Source organism: Lynx rufus, unplaced genomic scaffold, assembly GCF_022079265.1.
Source record: "Lynx rufus isolate CCGP_SWC_20201006 ecotype Redwood Valley unplaced genomic scaffold, mLynRuf1.p SCAF_11, whole genome shotgun sequence".
Taxonomy (NCBI): Eukaryota; Metazoa; Chordata; class Mammalia; order Carnivora; family Felidae; genus Lynx; species Lynx rufus.
In genome coordinates this window covers 52038505-52060794 of record NW_025814825.1, presented here as the reverse complement: position 1 = coordinate 52060794, position 22290 = coordinate 52038505, and the positions used below count along the sequence as shown (strand labels likewise).

The 22290-nt window shown below is 42.4% G+C and overlaps 1 protein-coding gene across 6 annotated transcripts in view; it reads right to left on the bottom strand.

Annotated features, from left to right (window-relative positions):
• The window catches only part of PLEKHS1 (pleckstrin homology domain containing S1), a 34537-nt gene extending 12603 nt beyond the window's left edge, over positions 1 to 21934 (bottom strand). For 4 of the 6 annotated variants that reach the window (XM_047073467.1, XM_047073470.1, XM_047073469.1 and 1 more), the window contains exons 1-4: positions 11671 to 13713; positions 9699 to 9745; positions 824 to 912; positions 606 to 712 (exon numbers count right to left, since the gene is read on the bottom strand). In XM_047073467.1, the coding sequence (XP_046929423.1) occupies positions 606 to 712; positions 824 to 912; positions 9699 to 9726 (224 nt within the window). In that variant the 5' untranslated portion in view covers positions 9727 to 9745; positions 11671 to 13713. Of the gene's footprint in view, positions 1 to 605; positions 713 to 823; positions 913 to 9698; positions 9746 to 11670; positions 13714 to 19033; positions 19748 to 21899 lie in introns of those variants that run through there. The other 2 variants (XM_047073468.1, XM_047073472.1) reach the window with 2 other exon arrangements.
• Positions 21935 to 22290: the final 356 nt, after the last annotated feature.

The following is a 22290-nucleotide window of genomic DNA, read 5'->3' as shown; positions in this document are numbered from 1 at the left end:
CAAAGTATTACACAGATTCAAGCACAATGACTACTGTTTTATATTAAGATGCAAACTGAATAAAATTTAGGTCTGCTTGATCAATGTCTTGGAAATTGTCCAATAATGTTACAAAATAAGTTTAGATCTGGCTCATTACTGATTGCAAATACTTAGTTCAGCCTCACATTGAATTCAAAAATTCTTATTTCTGTTGAATTCTTTGTTCTACAAACGATCATGCTTCCTAATTTTCATTTTGTACCGAATTTCTTAAAGAGAAGGCCAAAAAAAAAAAAAAAAGCAAATCTCAATACTTTTTTAAAAATCCATCTTGGGTTTATGAAATGATGATTTGATCTGCTCTCCCTCATCCGTAAATTAAGCAAATCAAAGTCTTTTGTAACTAAATGCTTATTAATGAATAATTTATGAACTGGTATATACAACGTGAAATAAGTATGTGGCTGTGTTTTACTCAGGATGTTCTTCATTTCAGCTTCTTTTCAGCAACCAATATTGTAAGCATGAAGGCTTTGGTTCTTTCAGTCAATGATTTAAATTTCAATTTGCATGCCCTGTGTTAGTATCCGTTGTTATACACGTTTTCCGGACTGGATGCGCACCGGTCAATTTCAATGGAACCTCGGCGATGTTCGTCTTTGTAATAGGAGACGTGAAGTCTCCTTCCCCCACTCTTTGACAGAATGAAAAACCGCTTTTTCCAAGAAGACTGAAAAATGAAAACATTTTGCATCTTAGTTGGATCTCCAAGGAAGAGAAGGGATTTGAAAAATGCTCAGGAAGCTAGTGGGAGGCCCGTTAGATCATGGTGCATACTTACAGCAGAGAAGAAAAGCTGAGGAGGTGGTGATTTAATAAAGTAATCTTGTTTGCAGACTTCATTTTCATAATAAAATGTAAATTGTTTGCCTAATAAAAGAAAGTGAACAGACTCAGTTTGTTCCCTGTGGATTTTGGGAAAGAACTGCTTCAACTGGAAAACGCTATTTCCCTCTGGAAAGGTCTTCCAATTATTCAGTTATGGAAAAGAACTTCGATCCTAGAGCAGGAAAACAAAGAGCCCAAAGGACCGAGGGCATTATTCTTATTCGACCAGAGCCAGGACTTCCCTTCAGATGACCTTTAGAAGCTCCTTAACGTCGGGTTCTCATTTCTGGGGCACACCACTGGTTCTCCAGATGTGAGCAAAGGTTTTTCTCTATTCTTGTCAGAGCACCAGCCACAGGAGCAGAATAATTCTGCCTTGCTCCTTGGCTTAGTAAACAGAAGCAAAAACACCTGCTCTTTTTTTTTTTTCATTTCTTTTAACGTTTATTTATTTTTGAGACAGAGAGAGACAGAGCATGAACGGGGGAGGGGCAGAGAGAGAGGGAGACACAGAATCCGAAGCAGGCTCCAGGCTCTGAGCCATCAGCCCAGAGCCCGACGCGGGGCTCGAACTCATGGACCGTGAGATCGTGACCTGAGCTGAAGTCGGACGCTTAACCGACTGAGCCACCCAGGCGCCCCAAAAACACCTGCTCTTGAAAATGAGGTGGCAGGGTGGTTACATCAAAAGGTTTCCAAAATGTTAACTGCTTCTCCGTAAGGATTGAAATGTAGATGGGTTTTTTTCCCCTGTATTTTCAAAAATGTCTTCAAGAAATATGTACTACTTTCATTATTTAGAAAAATGTCATGTTATTAAAGTTTTTTTTGCTTTCACCTCCAGGCTGTAGTTCTAGTTTGCCCATGGTTTTATAAAAGACCGTCTTTACTAAAGAGTTAGAGCTTTTTAATTAAGTGAAAACAGAATCAGGATTAGGTAGCACAACTGATGGGGACATTATGCTAGAATTTAGTATTTCTTTTTTTTTTTTTTTTTTAACATTTTCTTTTAAAAGTTTATTTATTTAATGGGGCGCCCGGGTGGCTCAGTTGGTTAAGTGTCTGACTCTTGGTTTCAGTTCAGGTCATGAGCTCACAGCTTCGTGGGTTTGAGCCCATGATCTCACAGCTTCGTGGGTTCAAGCCTTGCGTCAGGCTCTACACTGACAGTGTGGAGCCTGCTTGGGACTCTCTCTCTCTGCCCCTCCGTGATTTGCACTGTCTCTGTCTCTCTCAAAATAAATAAACTTAAAAGAAAAGGCTTATTTATTTAAGTAATCTCTACACCCAATGTAGGACTCAAACTCATGACCCCAGGATTAAGAGTCAGATGCTGTTCCAACTGTGCCAAAATTACTACATGAATGTAGTAATTCCTAGGCAGCTGTCCTCACTTTGCTTCCTTCCCCTCCTCTGTAGCAACTCTGCCTGCTCCCCACCCCACCCTCCATCCCTTTACATGCACACATACACACACGGAAAAGGAAAAGAAAAACGGAATGCAGCAATATTGCAAAAACAAGTTTTGGCTGGCTCCTTTTTAAAATTGTATGGCCATGGGCAAAAATCACATATTTATTTACTAAACAAATATTGATAGAGCACCTAGAATCCCTAACTTTCCCTGCTTCCTTATCTGTAAAATGGAGACAATAGTACTGACCTCACAGATATGTGGGGAGGACTGAAGGAGTTAATGCATGGAAACCTCTCAGTACTGGGCCTGGCACACAGTAGGGCTGTTATCAACAACAGAGGAAACTTTAGCCTTTATGGTTTGCAGAATAAACCAGTCTCTCATCTGCCTCTAATACAGGTGCTCTTTGGTTGTATTAAATTTAAAAGGTTCAACAGATACAGTATTTTATAAAAATTTGGGCCTAGGAGTCCCTAATAACATCGTATACAATTAGCAGAACCTTAAAGTAAAGTAAGTATCTATCAGTACGTAACCCAGTTTGTCACTCCCAGGGTGTCTGTCCCCAGTATTCACATCGACTACCAGGACACAAAAACTCTGACGGTGTTCGTTGACCATGGCAATGGTGCTGTTTTCTCCAGAACTGAAGCTGAGGAAAATAACCCAGTAAACAATGTGGCTATCTTAATCTGAGTTTACAAAGCCATCAGTATTCAGCCAATTTACTGGTTAAGGTATGTGAAGTCCAGAAATATTATGCGTCTGCCTCACTGCCCCATTCAAGCAAACTCAGAGGGTATGGTGACAGAAAAACTCTGGCCATGATGACATTAATTGTTAATAAGGGTACTGGGGTTTTGGTCTATAGTAGGATTCTGGGCTTAAAAGTGAGCTACTAGAGACACTTAATGATGAGGTCTTTTCATGCCACCTGGCTTCTGCTTGTATTCCCTGCCTTCATGGAGCTTCCTATCACGTGTGGAAGGTGGGTGATAAACAAGAAACGAAAACAAGCAAGGTAAGTGCCGGTTGGGATACGTGCATTGGAGAGCATGACCAGGGTGATGAGACGGAATAGCCAGGCAGGGAGGCCCCTTGAGGAAGAGGAGTCAGGGGAAACCTTTATGAGGATGAGAAGGAACCAAGCGTGCAAAGAGCTGGGTAGGCAGAGGAAGTATCATAGTCAAAGGCCCAGGGGCAGGAAAGGGGAGAGGTGTTCCAGGAAGAGAACAGGAGCACTGAGTGGCCGGAATATAATGATCCGGTGAGGACTCTAAGAGTGGTCTAAGATGAGGCTAGAGACAAGTTCAGTTGGGCCTGGAAGGCCGTAGGCCAATATAGTGGGTTTGATTTTAAAACCAATGGACAGGACCACCCACTAATTAGCTTTGCCAAACAACAACAACAACAACAACAAAAACCAGTGGGACAATCTCACCCATCCAATAGGTCCAGTTTGTAGGAAATACAGAAAACAGAAATATGGTAAACACCACGCCAGAGATGTCTTCAGCAAAATCTAGTCTGTGGGAAACTGATGGGACAAATTTTCAGCATTTTTACCCCTGTGTATGCAATTTTTGCCCCTAAACATCTTCCCCTGGATTTCCCATAAACTTCTTTCTCACATCACTCTATCCCCAGGTGCCTTTTATGAAATGGTGTTACCAACACCTGTCCAGCCTCCCCACCTAGAACCCTCTGAATGCCCTTAACCGTCACCCTTCCATCAGTCTTATGGCCACTCAATGATTAAATCATGCTCACTTTCACTTCCCAAACACCTCTGGGATCTATCCCGATCGTTCTGTTCCCACCACTGCTGCCTTCAAGACCTTCATATGTTTCAATGTATTCAAATGCATATGCATTCAAGACCTTCATAGGTTTTTTCACTGTGCATTGTAGTGTCCAGTTTGACGCCCTAATTCCAGTCTTGACGTTTTCAGACCCATCCTTGACACATCCCTGAGAGTAAACACCAAATCTGACTGATTCAGTACTTGGGGCAAGGATGGAATAACAGGGACTGGGGTTACCAGACAAAATATACACAATAGTGGTTTTCAAGACCCTTGGCATGGGCAATAAAATCACTCATCCCTATGAGATAGGAAACAAACAAGGTGGGGCCCTACGACTCCCTTGAGAGAGTTTCCAGGCTATAGCACAGGAAAGGGGAACTGAGGTGGAATTGGGTGAATTCCTGAGTTGAGGAGACAGAGCTAAGGCTTCGGGGGAAATTAAGGCACTAGAGTTCACAGGGACAGAGTGGCAAAGAGGAAAGAGCTGCACACGGAAAGAATCACAGAAACATGCATAAGGTTCTTAAGAATTCAAGAGTATGGAATAATCATCTTTGGGCTGAGGACTGTTCCAGATCCACCTGACAAATCGTAAAAGCTAGCCTTTAAAAAAAAAAAAAAGTTTATTTATTTATTTTTGAGAGAGACAGGGAGGGAGAGAGAGTGTGCATGCACGAGAAGGGGAGGGGCAGAGAGAGAGAGAGGGAGACAGAGAATCCCAAGCAGGCTTCAAGCTGCCAGCGCAGAGCTGGACATGGGGCTCGGACTCATGAACCGTGAGATTATGACCTGAGCCGCAATTAAGAGTCAGATGCTTAACCGACTGAGCCACCCAGGTGCCCTAAAAGCAGGTCTTAAAAGGATCAAATTGTTTCCAAAAAAACTTAACTGCATCCCAGAATAAAGCTCAAGATTTGTAGAAATACAAAAATAGGCAGCACCCAGCAAGGTAAAAATTTCGATGTCTGGCAACCAGTTGAAGACTACCAAATACGCAAAGAGGCAGGAAACCATGACCCATAATTAGGAACATTATCGAAATGGGCCTAGAACTGACACAGATGTTCGAATTAGCAGAGAAAGGTGTAAAAACAGTCATTATTACTGTATTTAATATATTCCAGGAGTTAGGTAGAGACACAGATGATATAAAAAAGATCTAAAATGAACTTCAAAAGATGAAAACCATAATGTCTCAGAAACAAACAAACACACACACTGAATAGGAGTAACAGCAGATTAGTGCACATGAAGACAAAGTAAGAGAAACTATCAACACAGATGCAGAGAGAAAAAAGAATTAAAAAAAATGTTAAAAGAGCACCAATGCACAGTGGGACAATTTCTTTATCTTTTTAACTTTATTTCTTTTGAGAGAGAGATTGCACTCTTATGAGTGAGCGGGGGAGGGGCAGAGGGAGAGAGGAAGAGAGAGAGGGGGAGAGAGAGAGACAGAGAGAGAGAGAGAGAAAATCCCAAGCAGGTTCCATGCTGTCAATGCACAACCTGATGCGGGGCTCGATCCCACCATCTGTGAGATCACGACCTGAACCGAAATCAAGAGTCAAATGCTTAACCCACTGAGCCACGCAGGTGCCTCACTGTGGGACAATTTCAAGTGAACTACTATACAAGTAATGAAATCCCTAAGTGGGTAGGGATACAGAAAACATATTTAAAGAAATAATGCTGAAAAGTGTGTAAATTTAAAGAAAACTATAAACCCAGAGATCCAAGCAGGTCAGGAACCCTAAATACAAGGTACATGAAAAAAACTCTACTAAGGCATGTTGTGATCAAATTGTTCAAAACTGGTGATAAAGAAAATAACCTTAAAATCAGCCAGAAGGAAGGAAAATATGTATGCAGAAGGAAAAAAAAACATGCGAAAGACATTAGATTTCTCATCAGAAATAACGTGAGCAAAAAAACAGTGGAGCAAATATTTAAAGTACTGAAAGAAAAACACTATAATTCTAGAATTCTATATGCAGCAAAAATATCTTTGAAAAATAAAGGCAATTTCAGGGCACCTGGGTGGCTCAGTCAATTGAGTGTCCTACTTCAGCTCAGGTCATGATCTCACGTCTGTGGGTTTGAGCCCCGCATTGGGCTCTGTGCTGACAGCTCAGAGCCTGGAGCCTGCTTCAGATTCTGTGTCTCCCTTTCTCTCTGCTCCTCCCCTGCTCACGCTGTCTCTCTTTGTCTCTCAAAAAATAAAATAAAATGTTTAAAAAATTAAAAAAAAAATAAAGGCAATTTCAAGACATTTTTCAGATAATACAAAAGCTAAAGAGATCCATAAACAGGAGGCCTATACTATAAGAAAGCTTAAAGGAAGCCCTCTGGGTGGAAAGAAATGATACCAGATGCAAATCTGAATTTATATGAATGAATGAACAATGCTGAATGATAACTGCAAAGGTAAATATACGAATTTTGTTTTTGTATTAATTAAAACATTTAAAAATTCAACCGACTGTTCAAACAAAATACTAACAACATACTGTGAAGATTATAACATAATGTGTAAGTAAAATGAAATTTCATTAAGTAAAAGGCATTAATCCCAGGAGGGGAAAATGGAAGTATACTTTTATAAAATTCTTATATTATATGTGATTTGGTATAATATCATTTGTAGTAAGATAGACTGTGATACATTAAAGATATATACTATATGCCCTAGTGGGACCACTAAAATAACAAAACAGTTACAATTAATAAGCCAAGAAAGGAGATAAATAGTATCATAAAAATACTCAATTAATTCAAAAAACAATGAAAAAGAGGGAAAAGGTGAACAAAGAAAAAATGAGACAAATAGAAAACAATGCTATGATAGACTCAAACCCAATCACATCAATATTCACATTAAGTGTAAATGGTCTAAAAAATTCAATTAAAAGGGTGAGACTGTCAGATTGGGTAAGAAAGCAAGACCCAACTGCATGGTACTCACAAGAAACACAGTTTAAATATAAAGACACATGGGGTGCCTGGGTGGCTCAGTTGGTTAAATGTCTGAATCTTGATTTTGGCTCAGGTCAAGATCTCATGCTTCATGGGAGTGGACTCAAGCCCCACATCTGAGCTGTGTGTTGACAGTACAGACACTGCTTGGGATTCTCTCTATCTCTCTCTCTGTGCCCCTCCCTGCTTGTGCACTTTCTCTCTCTCTCTCTCAAAATAAATAAATAAACATTAAAAAAATGAACACAAAGACACAAATAGGTTATAAGTAAAAGGTCGGGAAAAGGATATACCATGCCAACAGCAGTCAAAACAAAGCTGGACTGGCTATAGTAAGATCAGATTGCATAGCAAAATAGTATTACCAGGGATAAATGTCTTTTTATAATGATAAAGGGATCAATTAACCAAAAGGACATAATAATCCTACACAATTATGTACCTAATAACAGACTTTCAACATACTTGAGGCAAAAACTGCTAGAACTGACAGAGAAATAGAGAAATCCACAATTATAGTCAGAGATTTCAGTACCCCTCTCTCCAGAACTGATAGAAAAAATAAGCAGAAAATCATAAAGATTTAGTGGACTTGAACAACACTATCAATAACAAACTTGACCTGATTGATATTCATAGAACACTCAACAACAGCACAATGCACACCTTTCTCAAGGGCACATGCAACATTTTCCAAGACAGATCATGTTCTGGGCCATAAAACCAGTCTCAATAAATCTGAAAGGATCCAAGGTTTACAAAGTATATTTTCAGAACATAATGGAATCAAACTGAAAATCAATAACAGAAAACTTTTGGGAGTGATGCATATTATCTTGATTGTTGTAATGGTTTCCCAGGCATATACACATATCAAAACTTAACAAATTGTACATTTAAAAATTTTTTTTTCAACGTTTATTTATTTTTGGGACAGAGAGAGACAGAGCATGAACGGGGGAGGGGCAGAGAGAGAGGGAGACACAGAATCGGAAACAGGCTCCAGGCTCTGAGCCATCAGCCCAGAGCCCGACGCGGGGCTCGAACTCACGGACCGCGAGATCGTGACCTGGCTGAAGTCGGACAAATTGTACATTTTAAATATGTGCAATTTATTGTATGTCATTTTTACTGTAAACAGCTATTTCAGGGGTGTCTGAATGGCTCTGTCAATTAAGCTTCCGACTCCTGATTTTGGCTTAAGTCATGATCTCATGGTTCGTGAGGTCGAGCCCCAAGTTGGGCTCTGTACTGACAGTGTGAAGCCTGCTTGGGATCATCTCTCTCCCTCTCCCTCTACCCCTCCCCACCCTCCTCTCTCTCTCTCTCAAAATAAATAAACAAACAAACAAATAAATAATAAACATTAAAAGAAAAAGGCTATTTCAAAAAATAGGACCAGTCTAAAATGCAAATCTAATGATGCCATTCTCTTGTTCAAGGATTGGTGGTCTAATGAGGTCAAGGTCTGGTACAATATAGTGCCATATTTCCACAGCCTCATCCTTTACTCTCCACTGTCCTACTTTATATCCACATTGCCCTCTGATACATCCTGCCTCTAATCCACTCATTGCTTTGTTCATGCCATCCCTCTCTGCCGAGATGTGCTCTTTACCAATCTCTCTTAAAACCCTATACAACTTTTAGGGTCCAAATGCCTTCTCATAAAACCTCTCCAGATTCCCAAAACTACTTGTATGCCCTTTCTTTTTCAGATTCCCATAATGTTTCACACTCACTTTCATGATTCCTATCATATCCCGATTGTTTGTGCTTATCTTAGCTTCTCAGCACAGTTACTCACATGTGTTTATCTTAACTTCCCAACAACATTTATAAACTCATTGAGAGCAATGACTCTATTACTTACTCTGTATATCCTCTATAATATGAAGCACAGTGACTTAATAATGATAGGTGCTTTGATCATTTGATTTCTAAATTATTTCCTCCTAAATCAGCTTTTCTAACTACCCACCTGCAATGAACTGTGTAAACATGAACAAGGACCTTTGAATAATACACCTTGAGCTACCCCTATAATAACAATTTAGGCAGTTTCTCCAAGGGAGAATTTCCTATTAAATTATGAAATATTCTTCGGTCTCTTCTGGGCTATAGTTTGTTTCGGCACCATCTCCAAGCAACAGATGGAACATCTGGTTAATGAAAAGTCAGAAAATGTCAAATTTCTAGATAGGTGAGCGCTTACACAATAATTAGCTGAACACAGCAGCTTCTGCTACACTATCCATACCAAGAATCATTGTCCCAGAATGCCACCCATTATCCTCACTAAAACTATCTCCTGTATCCTGGGTAGCTTGATGAGAATTGTTTGTCATTTTCTTTTTTTTTTTTTTTTAATTTTTTTTAACATTTATTTATTTTTGAGACAGAGAGAGAGCATGAACAGGGGAGGGTCAGAGGAAGAGGGAGACATAGAATCTGAAACAGGCTCCAGGCTCTGAGCTGTCAGCACAGAGCCTGACGCGGGGCTCGAACTCACAGACCGTGAGATCATGACCTGAGCCGAAGCCGGACGCTTAACCGACTGAGCCACCCAGGCACCCCCGTTTGTCATTTTCAATAAAGTTTTTCCTTAAGAGAGTATATTCCTTGGGTACCTGGACTCTTCTGAGGTTTGGGTTCCATTATGGCTGTCTGTTCTCCTCTGTCAAAAGGAAGAGTTAAATAAATGTCGGTTAGTCCTCAAACAACAGCGTGCTTCACTGATTAACCACTCAAACATCCAGTGTCAGGATGGTGCCCAGGAATGCTGCTGAGATGGGTTATCAGCCCCCCACTTTCCATTCTGTTCCCAAGGCTGATACTAGCCACAGTTACAAGGATATATTCAAGCTGCTTGTGCTCACCAAGTGGACAGGTCTGTGGAGGGGTTGCTAGCATGACTGAAGGGACCACGTTCCCTGGGCCTTCTCTGCTCCTGCTCCATAAGTGACTCTGACCACAAAGTCCATGGGGGAAGGAGCACGGAGGAGAAGAGACAAGAACAGGGCAGAGGGCAGGATGCTATGGACCAAATGCAGCTGAGAAAGCATTTCTAGCCAAGAGGAAGCATAAGATAAGTGCTTCTTCATGCCAGGAACTTGCTTTCTCCAGGGGAAAACCGAAGAGCAGGGACCCTGTTCTTCAACTGCCACAGGTGTCTGCCTGACTCTGGGGACTGAGGTCCACGTGGTGAAACTGACTCTGAGAGGTGGAGCCCTGTCCTGGGCAGCTATGCTGGCGATCCCTTGACCAATGTGGGGCCGTGAGAGAAGGGGGATCCTACAGGGTAAAGGGCCTCAGGGCAGGTGAGATCTTCGAAACCAGGGATGTGTCGGTGATCAATTCTTACCTTGAATTAGTAAGACTTTCAAAACAGAAGAAAGCATTGAGCACTGCAGTGCCCGGGCAGTGCTGGTAAAATGGGAGGGAGGCAAAGGGCCCTTGATACATACTTTGCATATTATATATAATAACATATAACACTCAAATATGTGTTAACTGACTTTTTATGTTATCAGTAAGGCTTTTGGTTAATAGTAGGCTATTTGTGGTTAAGTTTTGGGGGAGCCAAAAGTCATATGTGGATTTTTAACTGCATGGGGGATCATCACCTCTAACCCCCATGTTGTTCAAGATTCAAGTGTGTATGTATACAAATACTGGATTTCATACATAATACATTTCATATTATATATATTAAAACCAGTATATGTATACATATGTGAAATCCATTATATATGTGAAACCTATTATATAAATTTTGCTCACATAAGCAAAATAAGCCTAAGCTTATGTTATATAAACAAAATTATACACTAAATATGAAATCTCATTCAATTTCATACATGTTTTATATATAAAACATATAGATTTCACATATATTTTTATATATAATACTATAAAGCTTATACTAGTTTTATAATGGTACAATACCCATTTTACAGATAGAGAAACTGTTACTAGAGAGACTAAGCAATTTGCCTTTGATCTCATAATTAAAAAGAAACAGACCCAGAATTCTAACTTGAGAGTTGCTGTCTGAACCACTTTGCTTCTCTTTCTATTTAAAAAAGGAGAATTGGGGCACCTGGGTGGCTCAGTTGGCTGAGCGTCCAACTCTTGATTTCAGCTCAGGCCATGATCCCAGGGTGGTGAGATCAAGCTCTGTGTCGGGCACGGAGCTTGCATGAGATTCTCTCTCTCTCCCTCTGCCCCTTCCCCCTGCTTGTGCACCCTCTCTCTCTCTCTCTCTCTCTAAGTAAAATAAAATAAAATTAAATTAAATTAAATTAAACCTTTTTGTAGTTCTGCTTGCATTTCTTGTCATTACCCCAGAACAAAAAAGCCTTTCAGATTTATCTCTTTGATCCCATTCAAGAGAATCTACACCATCATTGTCTATAACCTGTTCATTTTAATGTCACTTGAGATTTGATGAGTGTGATATCAAGAGGTCCTATTTCCTTCTGACTATACAATCCAAGAAAGTTATGAACCAAGAGCCCATAACAGCAGTTTTGCTCAGTTAATATTTCAGATTACCAGAAGCCTTGAGAACCTAAAACATTCAAACCAAGCAGTACTTACAGGCAGCCAGCCGGTCGCTGGTCAGTTCTCAGCAAAGTACCCTGTCCCTGGGTCTCCTGTTCACTCTGAGCTCTGAGTGGCAAGGTGAAAATTAAATACAAGCTGCTTGAAATGTGAACCAACAGGAAGTTCCTAAACTATCTTAGGACAGATTTTACTCTTGCCCGAAGCTAAAATGGAAGCTATTGTCCGAGGGGAAGTCCTGGGCTTTCAGTCTTTTTGTGGCTTGGCACAGAACTGCCCTTGGCATTCCAGCTGTCTAGCATCAAAAAATAAAAGCAAACAAAGAAAAAAAATTCCCACTAGCCATTGTCTTTAGTCACAATGATTCTTATTGAGAACAGCCTCAGCCTTGCCTTGACCTCCTGCAGTCATTACTACTGAAATAATCCTTTTGCTTCCCACCAATCCGTTTCCTCCCAACGCCCTCCTGGGGAAAGTAGGAAGGATTCCTTTGTGCCAGATGAGGAAACGAAAGCCTGCCTTCTCCAGCACAGTTGCACACACCAACAATCTCCAGGATGATCTGCTTCTTCGTCTACAAGAGAGTTGTCATCAACAGGGTGGAACTAGACAGGCTGTCTTGTACAGCCACCAAATAAGTCTTAAAAATCAGAGTTTTACTCACAAGAGGGAACGGCAGTCAAGCCTTGTTGAAATCCTCTCTTCCTTTTGCTTCCAAATTACTCTTCCCATTTGGTTCCCTTCTGCCCTCATCTATTAGCTTTGTCTCTTTGTTTCTCTACCTGCACGCAGTCCATTCATTTCAGAATTCCCAGAGCACCTTCCGTGGATATTTCCCCACTCTACAAGTATTTCTTGATGCTGGGAGAGTTGAGAGCCTCTTGAGATGGGTGATCTTGAATTTGCCAAGAGACCTGTCTGACGACGTATGGTTTTCTCTAGTGGCATTTGGCTATTCAGGAGAAGAATGGGGGAGTTGGGGAGTAAGCTTTGTTTCAAGTTAATGCTTTTTTTTTTTTTTTATGCCAGGGAGATATCACAGATAGATGAAGGAGCAAAGGAAGTTAAGATATTTGTGAAAGACTGCCCCAAATGATGAACCATGGTATCAGAGGGACATACAGAGGAAAGAGATTAGAAGGGGACTCCTAGGGAGGAAGCACTGATGAACTTGAAGAAAGATGGAACCAGTTGGCTGGAAAGGTAGGAGGTGCTGCTTGGAGACAGAATGATTGACTGATTATCTTAAAAATAGAGCAGTTGCAGGGAGTGGGTGGCTTTGTGATAGTGTAGACAAAAGGTCATTGGTAATGAGGAAAGCAAGGAACTGAGAGGCAAGGGTGTTTGGTCATCCCCATGGACATTCAGTTTATCCTTTTGGAAACTCTCTAAAGATTTTTGAAATATGAGAAATAGAATAAACGTAATCATCTCCACTCATCTCTCCCAACATATATACACAACAGTGTCGATTTTTATACTTGGATTCGTTTGTAAAAGCAATAGCAGACACAGATGTCAAAGGAGGACCCTGGAATCCATAGAAGATTGTAGTCAGAATTCTCTTTATTTCAAAAGAATACTTAGGTCCAGTTTCTGGGGACTAGGGGATCTACAATAGGTGATGGAGAATGGCCCAAAAATTGTAGGTGAAGGAGACAGCTAATAAGACCACCACTAGGGCCAGAGGAGGGAAGATGGGGGTTTCTTTTTCCTTCCTTTCCTTTCCCCTTATTGCCCTGAATCCTTATACTACCCACCTGGTTGGCACTGGAGCAATGGGATCAGGGTTGGTAGGGAAAGAGTGGCAATGTAGTTCATAATAGGAAGAGAGAGAGAGACAAGCAAAGTAGGAAGGAGACCCCCAAAGGTGGGCACCCCCCATAGAGCTTCTTTCCCAAAGCCCATCTCAGCATAGGGTGTGATGCAAATCCCAGCACCCAGTGTTTCCTAGATCCCCCCGCTGGTCAGCAATGGGGTTTCCCTGCTTCTCAGTTTATTGGTACTTTAATTTAATTTCTTAAAAAAGTTTCTTTCTATGTGTACTCATTTTCGAGAGAGAGAGGCAGAGTGAGAGCAGGAGAGGGGCAGAGAGAGAGGGAGACACAGAATCTGAAGCAGGTTCCAGGCTCTGAGTGGGGCTCAAACTCATGAACCATAACACCATGACCTGAGCCAAAGCTGGACACTTAACCAACTGAGCCACCCAGGTGCCCCTGTACTTCAATTTCTATTGTAATAGAAGTAACTCTCTTTAATTTCTGGGCCTGGAGAGGAAAAAGCATGATCCATATGGATTTTGAATACATCATGAATTTGAAAAATCAGGCAAAAACTCATAACATCAGAATTTAGCATTATTTCATCCTTCTGCCTTTTGTCCTGGGAGGTGTGTGTGTGTGTGTGTGTGTGTGTGTGTGTGTGTTTAAATGCTTTTATTGCTTTCACTTCCTGTTTAAGCTGAAAGCAGTTAATAAGAAAGAATGCTTTGTTTCAGCATTTATTGGTACCAATTGGATAGCAAGCACTCCTGGGGATAAAAGAAGAATTAAACACAGACTTTGTTCTTAGTGACCTTATAAGCTAATATGGGAGAGTGACATAAGGAAACAAGCAGAGTGCTAGTCAGTCCTGTCAGGGAAGAGCACACTCCAAGGATTTATGGAAGAGAGTTATTGAAGGGACGGTCTACAGAGGTGTTGGCTGCATTAAGAGACCCAGCAAGGCATGATGAAGCATTCATTGTCTAGCAATAGTGGGAAACCTTTACCACCTCCAGGTCTGCGGGGATAAGAAGAGAGGGGGCAGTGTTTCCAGATTCTGATAAGAGTAGTAGCTGTGGGTGAGGTGCCATGACATGGGAGCAGTGGTTGTAGGAAGGGGAACATGGCCACTGTCAAACCACGGCCCTCGTGGAGAGAGCAGAGGTGGGTGGGGGTGGGGTAGGATGGGGGAGATGCCAGCAAAAGAGAGTAGAAAAGAACAGAGAAGTACATGACAACACAAAACCATGTGGTATCTGGGAGTGGAAGCAAACGCTTTGAGCGGAGAGAGGGGTCCCCTACATCACTTGCTGCCAAGAGGGTGAGCAAGGGGAGAACTGAGAACTGGTCACTGGATTTGGCAAGATGGAGGGCACAATCTTGGCAAGAGCTATTTTCGTGCCGCGGTGTAGAATAGAAAATCTGATGGGAGTGGGTTACAAAAGAGAAATGGCCCATCTGCTGGGGTGAACAGAGCAGAAAAGAGTGGAAAATGGTGGACAGTCAAGTGGAGATGATCCAGGAGGAATCCAAAATGATGAATATGAAGTAGTGAATGGTGTCAGAGCAACGCAGATCAAGAGTCACGGGAATTCAGAGAAAGGAGCTATTCTTCCAAAGATGGAAGATGATGAGACCAAAAGGGAGATCTTGTGGAGAAGGTGGCACCTCATCTGGGCCTTGAAGCCTTCCTACCCTCCCACTTCCTCCTAATTATCCCTGGGGTGCACAAGATTCTTAGATAGCAGACACTCTCTGGATCCCAGCCTTGGCCTCAGCCACTGGTTCAGAGGCAGAAGTAACCTGCCTCATGAGTGGGATGCTGGGTCAAAGGCTCCCTTTCTTTCTCTGGATAGTGCAATGTGTGGATGGAAGAGCATTTTGCTTCCTTGAGGGATGTGAACCAAAAAAATAAATAAATAAAAAGACAGGATAAGGAAAGGGCAGAGCTGAAAGAATTACAGAGATGCAGAGCTTCTGTCTTGATGACTGGCAAACTTAGGGTCAAACCATGCTTGAATTCCATCCTTCCTCTGGACTCACTGATTAGGAGGAACTGATATTCCCTTGACTATTTAAGTCAATTTATATTAAATTGTCTTGTGCAAATGGAAATCATTTTGATTGAGAGATGTTATGATTTGAACACTAGGAACTGGCCCAGGGATAGATGTGGGAGAGAATTTGGAAGGAGAAAATGATAAAAAAGAAGGCAACTCAGCATAGTACAGTATTTTTGACATAGTTTTTTTGTGTTCTTTTTAAGATGTTTATGTATTTATTTTGAGGGGGGGAATAGAGAGTGAGCAGGGGAGGGGCAGAAGAGAGGGGGAGGGAATCCCAAGCAGGCTCTGCACTGTCAGCATGGAGCCTGACATGGGGCCTGAAATAGTGACCTGAGACAAAACCAAGAGTCGGATGCTTAATCAACTGAGCCCCTCAAGTGCCCCAGCACCGCATAGCATTTTTGAGCATGGAGTCAGACTTCCCGGGTTCATTGCTATGCTCTGTGATCTTGGAGAAGTCATTTAACCTCTCTATGCCTCAGTCTCCTCATCTCTAAAGTGAGAATGATAATAGTACTTACTTGATAGAGTGGTTATAGGAATTAAATGAGCAGATGGTTGTAAAGAATTTACAATAGTGCTCAGAAGGTAGTAAGTTCTTTACAAATCTTTGTCAAATAAATCAATGGCATTGTGTCTGCAATTTGCAACTGAGATTATGCATAATCCCCACCTCTAATGAGAGGGGCTGGGCTCCCTGATTTTGAAGACTCTCCCAAAGTACTCTACATAGTGACAGTGTCACTGCAGGCCATTCTTTCTATGTTTCATATGAATAAGTAGAGGCCCCAGGAGGCTTAGAAATCATCTAAGAGAGAACTTAGTAATAAACATCATGATAGAGCCAAACCCCACCAGATCCAAAATTAGGACACCACATTTATCCTTCTGGTCTGCTTCCATTCATTAGCCCTTGGAGTTGTCCTCTTTCTCTTTCTGGGGTAACAAAGATTACCTTCAGGTACTCAACAGCCCTAATAGTCTGTGGGTCTCGTAATACCCCCTTAAATGATTCTGTAGCTTACCATTTACGAAGCATTTGCAGTGTCTCCTTCTGGACACACAAAAACCTTTTGAGGGACGCAAGGCAGATATATTATTTTTCCTGTTTCACAACCAAGAAGGGAAGCTGGTTGATAAAAGGCTTGATATCAGATAAGTTACCACTAAGGGTCACTGGAGCTGAAGCCCACTGAGAAACTCAGGGAGCCAGCATACCCCCTGCCTGTTATCTCATCCTGGGGGAGGGAATTGGGGTATTTACACACCGACTCCTGTCAATTAATTTTGGGCACTTCTGGCCTGTCGTACATGTAGCAAAGTGGGCTCAGGAGACCAGAGGGACTCCTCAGGCAAAGGCCTGTGGCTGTTGGCACTTGAGAGCAGGCCACTGCCCTGAAGTGATGAAAATGAGGGATAGGGGTGACCACCATCAGCATGCACTGGTTTCCTTTCCAAGATGCTCTGGGCACCTTTCTGTGCAAGTAGGCCTGGGAAAGGTGGTGTTTCAGTTAGGCGCCTTGCTCTTTTGACCTCCATCAGGGTTTTTTGAGGATAAGGAAGTAGTGATAAGGCTAAATAATGATCCCCCCAAGATGTCTGCATCCTACTCCCGGGAGTCTATGAATACGTTACCTTACGTTACCTTGCATGCAGGTGTAAGTTAAAGATCTTGAAATGGAAAGATTATCCTGGTTTAGCCAGAGGGGCCTGATGTGATCACAAGGGTCCTTAGAGGAGGGAGGCATTTGGTTACAGGAGAGAGAAAATGCTACATTCCTGGGTTGAACATAGTGAAAGGGACCAAGGGAGAAGGAATGTGGGCAGCCTCTAGATGCTGGAAAAAGCAAGGAAATAGATTCTCCCCTGAAATCCTCAGAAGGATCACAGTTCTACCAACACCTGGATTTTAGATTTCTGACCTCTGTAACTCTAAGAGAACCAATTGGTGCTGTTTTAAGTGACTGAATGTGCGCTCATTTGTTCCTGCAGCCATTGAGAACTAATACAGGGAGAATGGGGATTGGGGGGGTTCGCGGAAGGGTCCACCTCAGCTGTCTGATAGGTAGCTCATGCAGCTTGTGCAAAACACCAATGTTGATTTCACTGCTTGCACCCTTCCTACCAAATGTGTTACCAATCTTGGGAATTGGCACCATTTATGTACCTACTTGTGCCATAAACCTGGGGGGCATCCTCAGTTTCTAGCTTTCTCTCACAATCTCACTTCAAGTCTGTCGGCAACTCCTGGTGGCTCTACCTCCAAAATAAAGTCCACATCTGACCACTTTCATAACCTCCATGGCCGCTCCAACCCGCCATCATCCCACCTAACCTAGGCAATGACAGCAACAGCTTCCCACCTGGGCTCCCTTCTTCCACTCTTTCCCTCTGTTGTGTCTTTCACAACAGTTCATCAGATCCTACCACTTCCCTGCTCAAATTCCTCCAATGGCTTCCGTCCCACTGCATTAGCACAAAATCCAAGGTGGTCACCTTGATCGAAAGCCCCTACATGATCTGGCCCTGTCTGCCTTTCATCCTTATTTCCCAGCACCCTGCTCTGCAGCACCGGCTTTCTTGATGTTTCTTAAACAGGGCCAGGTGGTAGCTGCCTCAGGGCCTTTGCACTTGCTGCTTGTTCTGCTTACAACCCTTTTTCACATATCCACATGGTGCACCCTTCACTCTATTCAAGCTTCTGGTCAGATGTAGGCATTAGAAAGGGCTTTCTCAGCCTTCCACCTAACTTAACTTGCCCTCTGCCCACTCCACCATTCCTGAGCTCCTTATCCTCCTATATCTTTCCGTATACCCTCTTCTCACTTTCTGAAATGATATGAACTGTCTTTTCTACTGAAATATAAATTCCACGAGGACCAAGACGGTTTTATTACCTGTTCTATACCAATGCCAAGAACAGTGCTCAGCACATAGTTCAATAAGTATTTGTTGATTGAAAATACACACTTCCCGTTAGGTGACTGTCATGGCTAATCAAAGACAAGTGGTGGCTTCTCATGTAGGTGTCACTTACTCAGCACATGAATTCCTACATTTTTACATAACCACCCACACCTTCTAAATCTTTGTGCCTGAAAGAGAAATTGGTCCTCAGCTACCACAAGTCCTGTCATAAGTTAGAAGAAAAATTGTGAGCCATCTGTGACTTCACGGAAAGTACAACCCTCCAACACAGTTCTTTTCAATCACAAATGGATCCTTTGGCCCTCCCAAATGAGAGGGACCACTGTCCCCACTGGGTATGTGGCTGTTAGGTGCTGCTTGATTAAATATAGAAAATTCCCGCCTGCTTTTCTTATTTAACCCACTCCCTTTCACTCACATTCAAACCTCCTGGCTTAAAAAATTTGCCCTGGGTATTTATATTATTTTAAAACATTAAAAAAAGAATTTTAAAAAGCAGATGGAATAAAATCTTATCGTTACAAATTCCCTCCTCCCTTGTTCTTCTTCTTTTTCTTTTTTTCCCCTCCCCTTCTTACATCCAACCTCACTAAGGGGTGTTAACTATCCCTCCCGGGGACCCCAGGGCCCAAGGTGTCTCACCTGTTCAACGTCCCTTTTACAGGTGTATTCTACCACTGGTCTGCAAGCTCAGCTACAAAATGGAATCACATGGAGAGGTTTAACGACACTGGTCCTGGCCCCACTCTCAGAGGGCCTGACTCACTTGGTCTAGGTGCTCCCTGGGGACCGGAAAAGCACTCCAGGTAAGTCTCAGTGCAGCCACAGTTGGCCAGCGTCACGTCTAGTCCCTCTCGTTGGGGTCCTTTGAGGCTCCCCTTCTGAATACACTCCCCAAACTCCTCGGAATTTTCCATACATCTCCTTAAATTCACAAAGACCCAGCTCTTGCTTGATGACTCAGTGTTTTCATAACAACGCCCACTGAAAGAAATGTCTCCTTACTTGATGTTATAGTTCTTTGGAGTTTGCAAAGCCATTTCCCACACATTATTTCTCTGACTCCTCTCAACGTGAGGTGGGAATTCAGGGCCAAGATGAGGTGAGGATAGCCAGAGCAGCTGTCTGCGAAGCTAGGGCCAGGGCGGCCACATGGAGCAAAACAAACAAACAAAACAACAACAAAAAGCCAAAACAGTAACAACAAAATGAAACAGAACAAACAAAAACAATCAAAAAAAACCCAAAAAACCTCTCAGAAACAGGATTCCCAGTTACATTGGAATTTCAATTAAGCAATAATTTTTTTAAGTTTTTTTTTTTTTTTTAACTTTTTAATGTTTCAATTTAAGTTTTGAGAGACAGACACAGAGCGCGAGCAGGGGAGGGGCAGAGAGAGAGGGAGACAGAATCCGATGCAGGCTCCAGGCTCTGAGCTGTCAGCACAGAGCCTGATGCAGGCCTTGAACCCACGAATGTGAGATCGTGACCTGAGCCGAAGTCGGACGCTCAACCAACTCAGAGACCCAGGTGCCCCAGCAATAATTTTTTGTTAACATAAGTATGTTCCATGCAGTATTTGGGATATACTTATCCCCAAAAAATGTTTGTCTGAAATTCTAACTGGGCACCCTGTATTTTCCCGGGCATCTGTATACCCTGAAGCTTTGGCTTGAGGCTGTAAGACTCTCTTGCCTTCCTGTGATCTTTTAGCAACTCGCCAGTTTGAGCTCCTGCCCGTGTCCCTCCTCTCTTCTGCATGGGTAGCCATTATTCTCAAAAGAGGCTCTTTTGGATATTAGAATCCACTTGTACTTCCTTTTTTCCCCACCTTTCCCTCTTTTCTTTGTGTGGCCTAAATTATTTGTAAGTTCAGACTGGTTTAAAAAACACCATCAAACATTTATTCAGGAGTTTCTGTGTGCCAGGCATTGTGCTAAGTGTTTTGTATTCATTATTTCATTTACTCCTTACAGGCTCTACCTACATAGGACTATTTCCATTTTAAGATGGAGAAACAAGGTTTATGGAGGTTGAGAGATTCTTCAAGGTCATTCGACTTGGAAGTGACAAAGCAAGGATTTGAACAGGGCTGTCGGGAGTCCAGAGCCTTTGTTCTTAACTAGCATGCTAGGAAAACAAGGTGGTACTAAGAGTTTGTGGCTTTGCTAGTCAAGTCGTCTAGCTTGCTCTGTTTAGCTTCCTGAAGCTCCTTGGGGTTCGGAAACCATTGGATAGACCTCTTCCGTGCCATCTGGGTGGCCTGAGAGATGAATGGTTGACAATACAGCAACCCATAAGATGAATATACATTTTTAGAAACCTTATTTTTAACCCTGAGGGAAAGAAGTGTCAAGGCTTTTGAAGAAAGACTTTAGCAGCCAAGTAAACACTAAATCAACCCAGGGACAATGTTCTTTAAACACATTGGCTGAGGCTAAGGGGCAAATAGTTTACACTGATTCTGGGTAGCTGGCCACAAATGTGATGTGTCAGAAAGGCTTTTTTTTTTTCTCAAGTGTTCTGTATCTTTTTTGGTATAAGCTGCCCCTGTGCTTTAGCAGTCTGTAAATATTTGTGCGATTAACGTATGCTGGCAAATATCTCAAGAGGAAAGCAGGCTTCATAGTGCTCAGCAGAATTGCAATTAGCCATGCAAAAGAAAAAGAATTTGTCTCTTTCATCTCAGTGCTTAAAAACCTGTCAGCATCCAATACAGCTGGAAGCTTCAGAAAAGATAATTTGCAAAAGCTGATTTTCCTAAGCTTTTAAGAGTTAGCCCTTTACCCTGGTATGAAAAAAACATTCACTTGAAAATTGGTTTTTTTCCCTTCCCTACTTAACACTAATTTATTAGAACGCTGTATTATAATAATGTAATCATAATGAAAGGTGTTGTAGAGGGACGTTCCTTTAAACATGTTAGTAATGTTGTCAAAGGGAGTGTTTTGCATTGTGGTACCCATGAAGTACCAGAGGAGGGAAAACATGGGTGGCCTACCTTCTTTAGAAATGATTGCCTAAGTGATTGGAGAGGAAGAAGAAAGAAGTGTGCCTGCTGAAAGCAGCTGGAGAAGCAGTGCACCTGGACCCATCCACTGCAAGCCGTCTGCCATTTGCTCCTTCCTGACATGTCACGGGCTTCCTCTAAAAGTTGCCATGGCCTTGAGGCTCCTGTACAGCCTCTGAAGTTCCTGGGCAAGCGGTCTGTACTCCCGAGCACATGCGTGCCTTGGATCCTTTGCTCTTCAATCTTGGGGTAAGATGGCTAGCCAGGTGGTATGGACTGAATGTTTGCGTCTCCCTAAAATTCATATGTTGAAGTCCTGGCCCCCAATATGGTGACATGGGAAGGTGGGTCCTTTGGGAGGGGATTAGATTGTGAGGGTAGGCTCCTCATGAATGGATTAGTGACCTCATAAGAGACCCCTGAAAAGTCTTTATCCCTCCTGTCATGTGAGGATACAGCAGAAAGGTGAAATCTATGACCCAGGAAGTGGACTCTCACCAGACACGGAATCTGCCAGCACCTTGATCTTAGACTTCCCAGCCAGCCTCCAGAACTGTGAGAAACATATGTTTGTTGGTTAAGCCGCCCACTCCACGGTGATGTTACAGCAGCCTGAGCTAAGACACCGGCTCTTGTGAACAGCCAATACGTTGCTGGCCCTTTGGTGATCTCTTTCCAGCTGTTTCATTTAGGCCTTGCTGATCTGCAAGGGAGACTTTTGAGATCAGTATAAAACCCCTACATAAGAATATCCAGGTGGGTTTGTTAAATGAGCAGGTTCCTGGTCTCCATTCCAGGAATACAGAATTACAATGGGGGGGTCGCTGGGGGTGCAGGAATCTGCTTCATACACGGATCCCCCTAGGATTCTCAGGCATCCAGAGCTTGA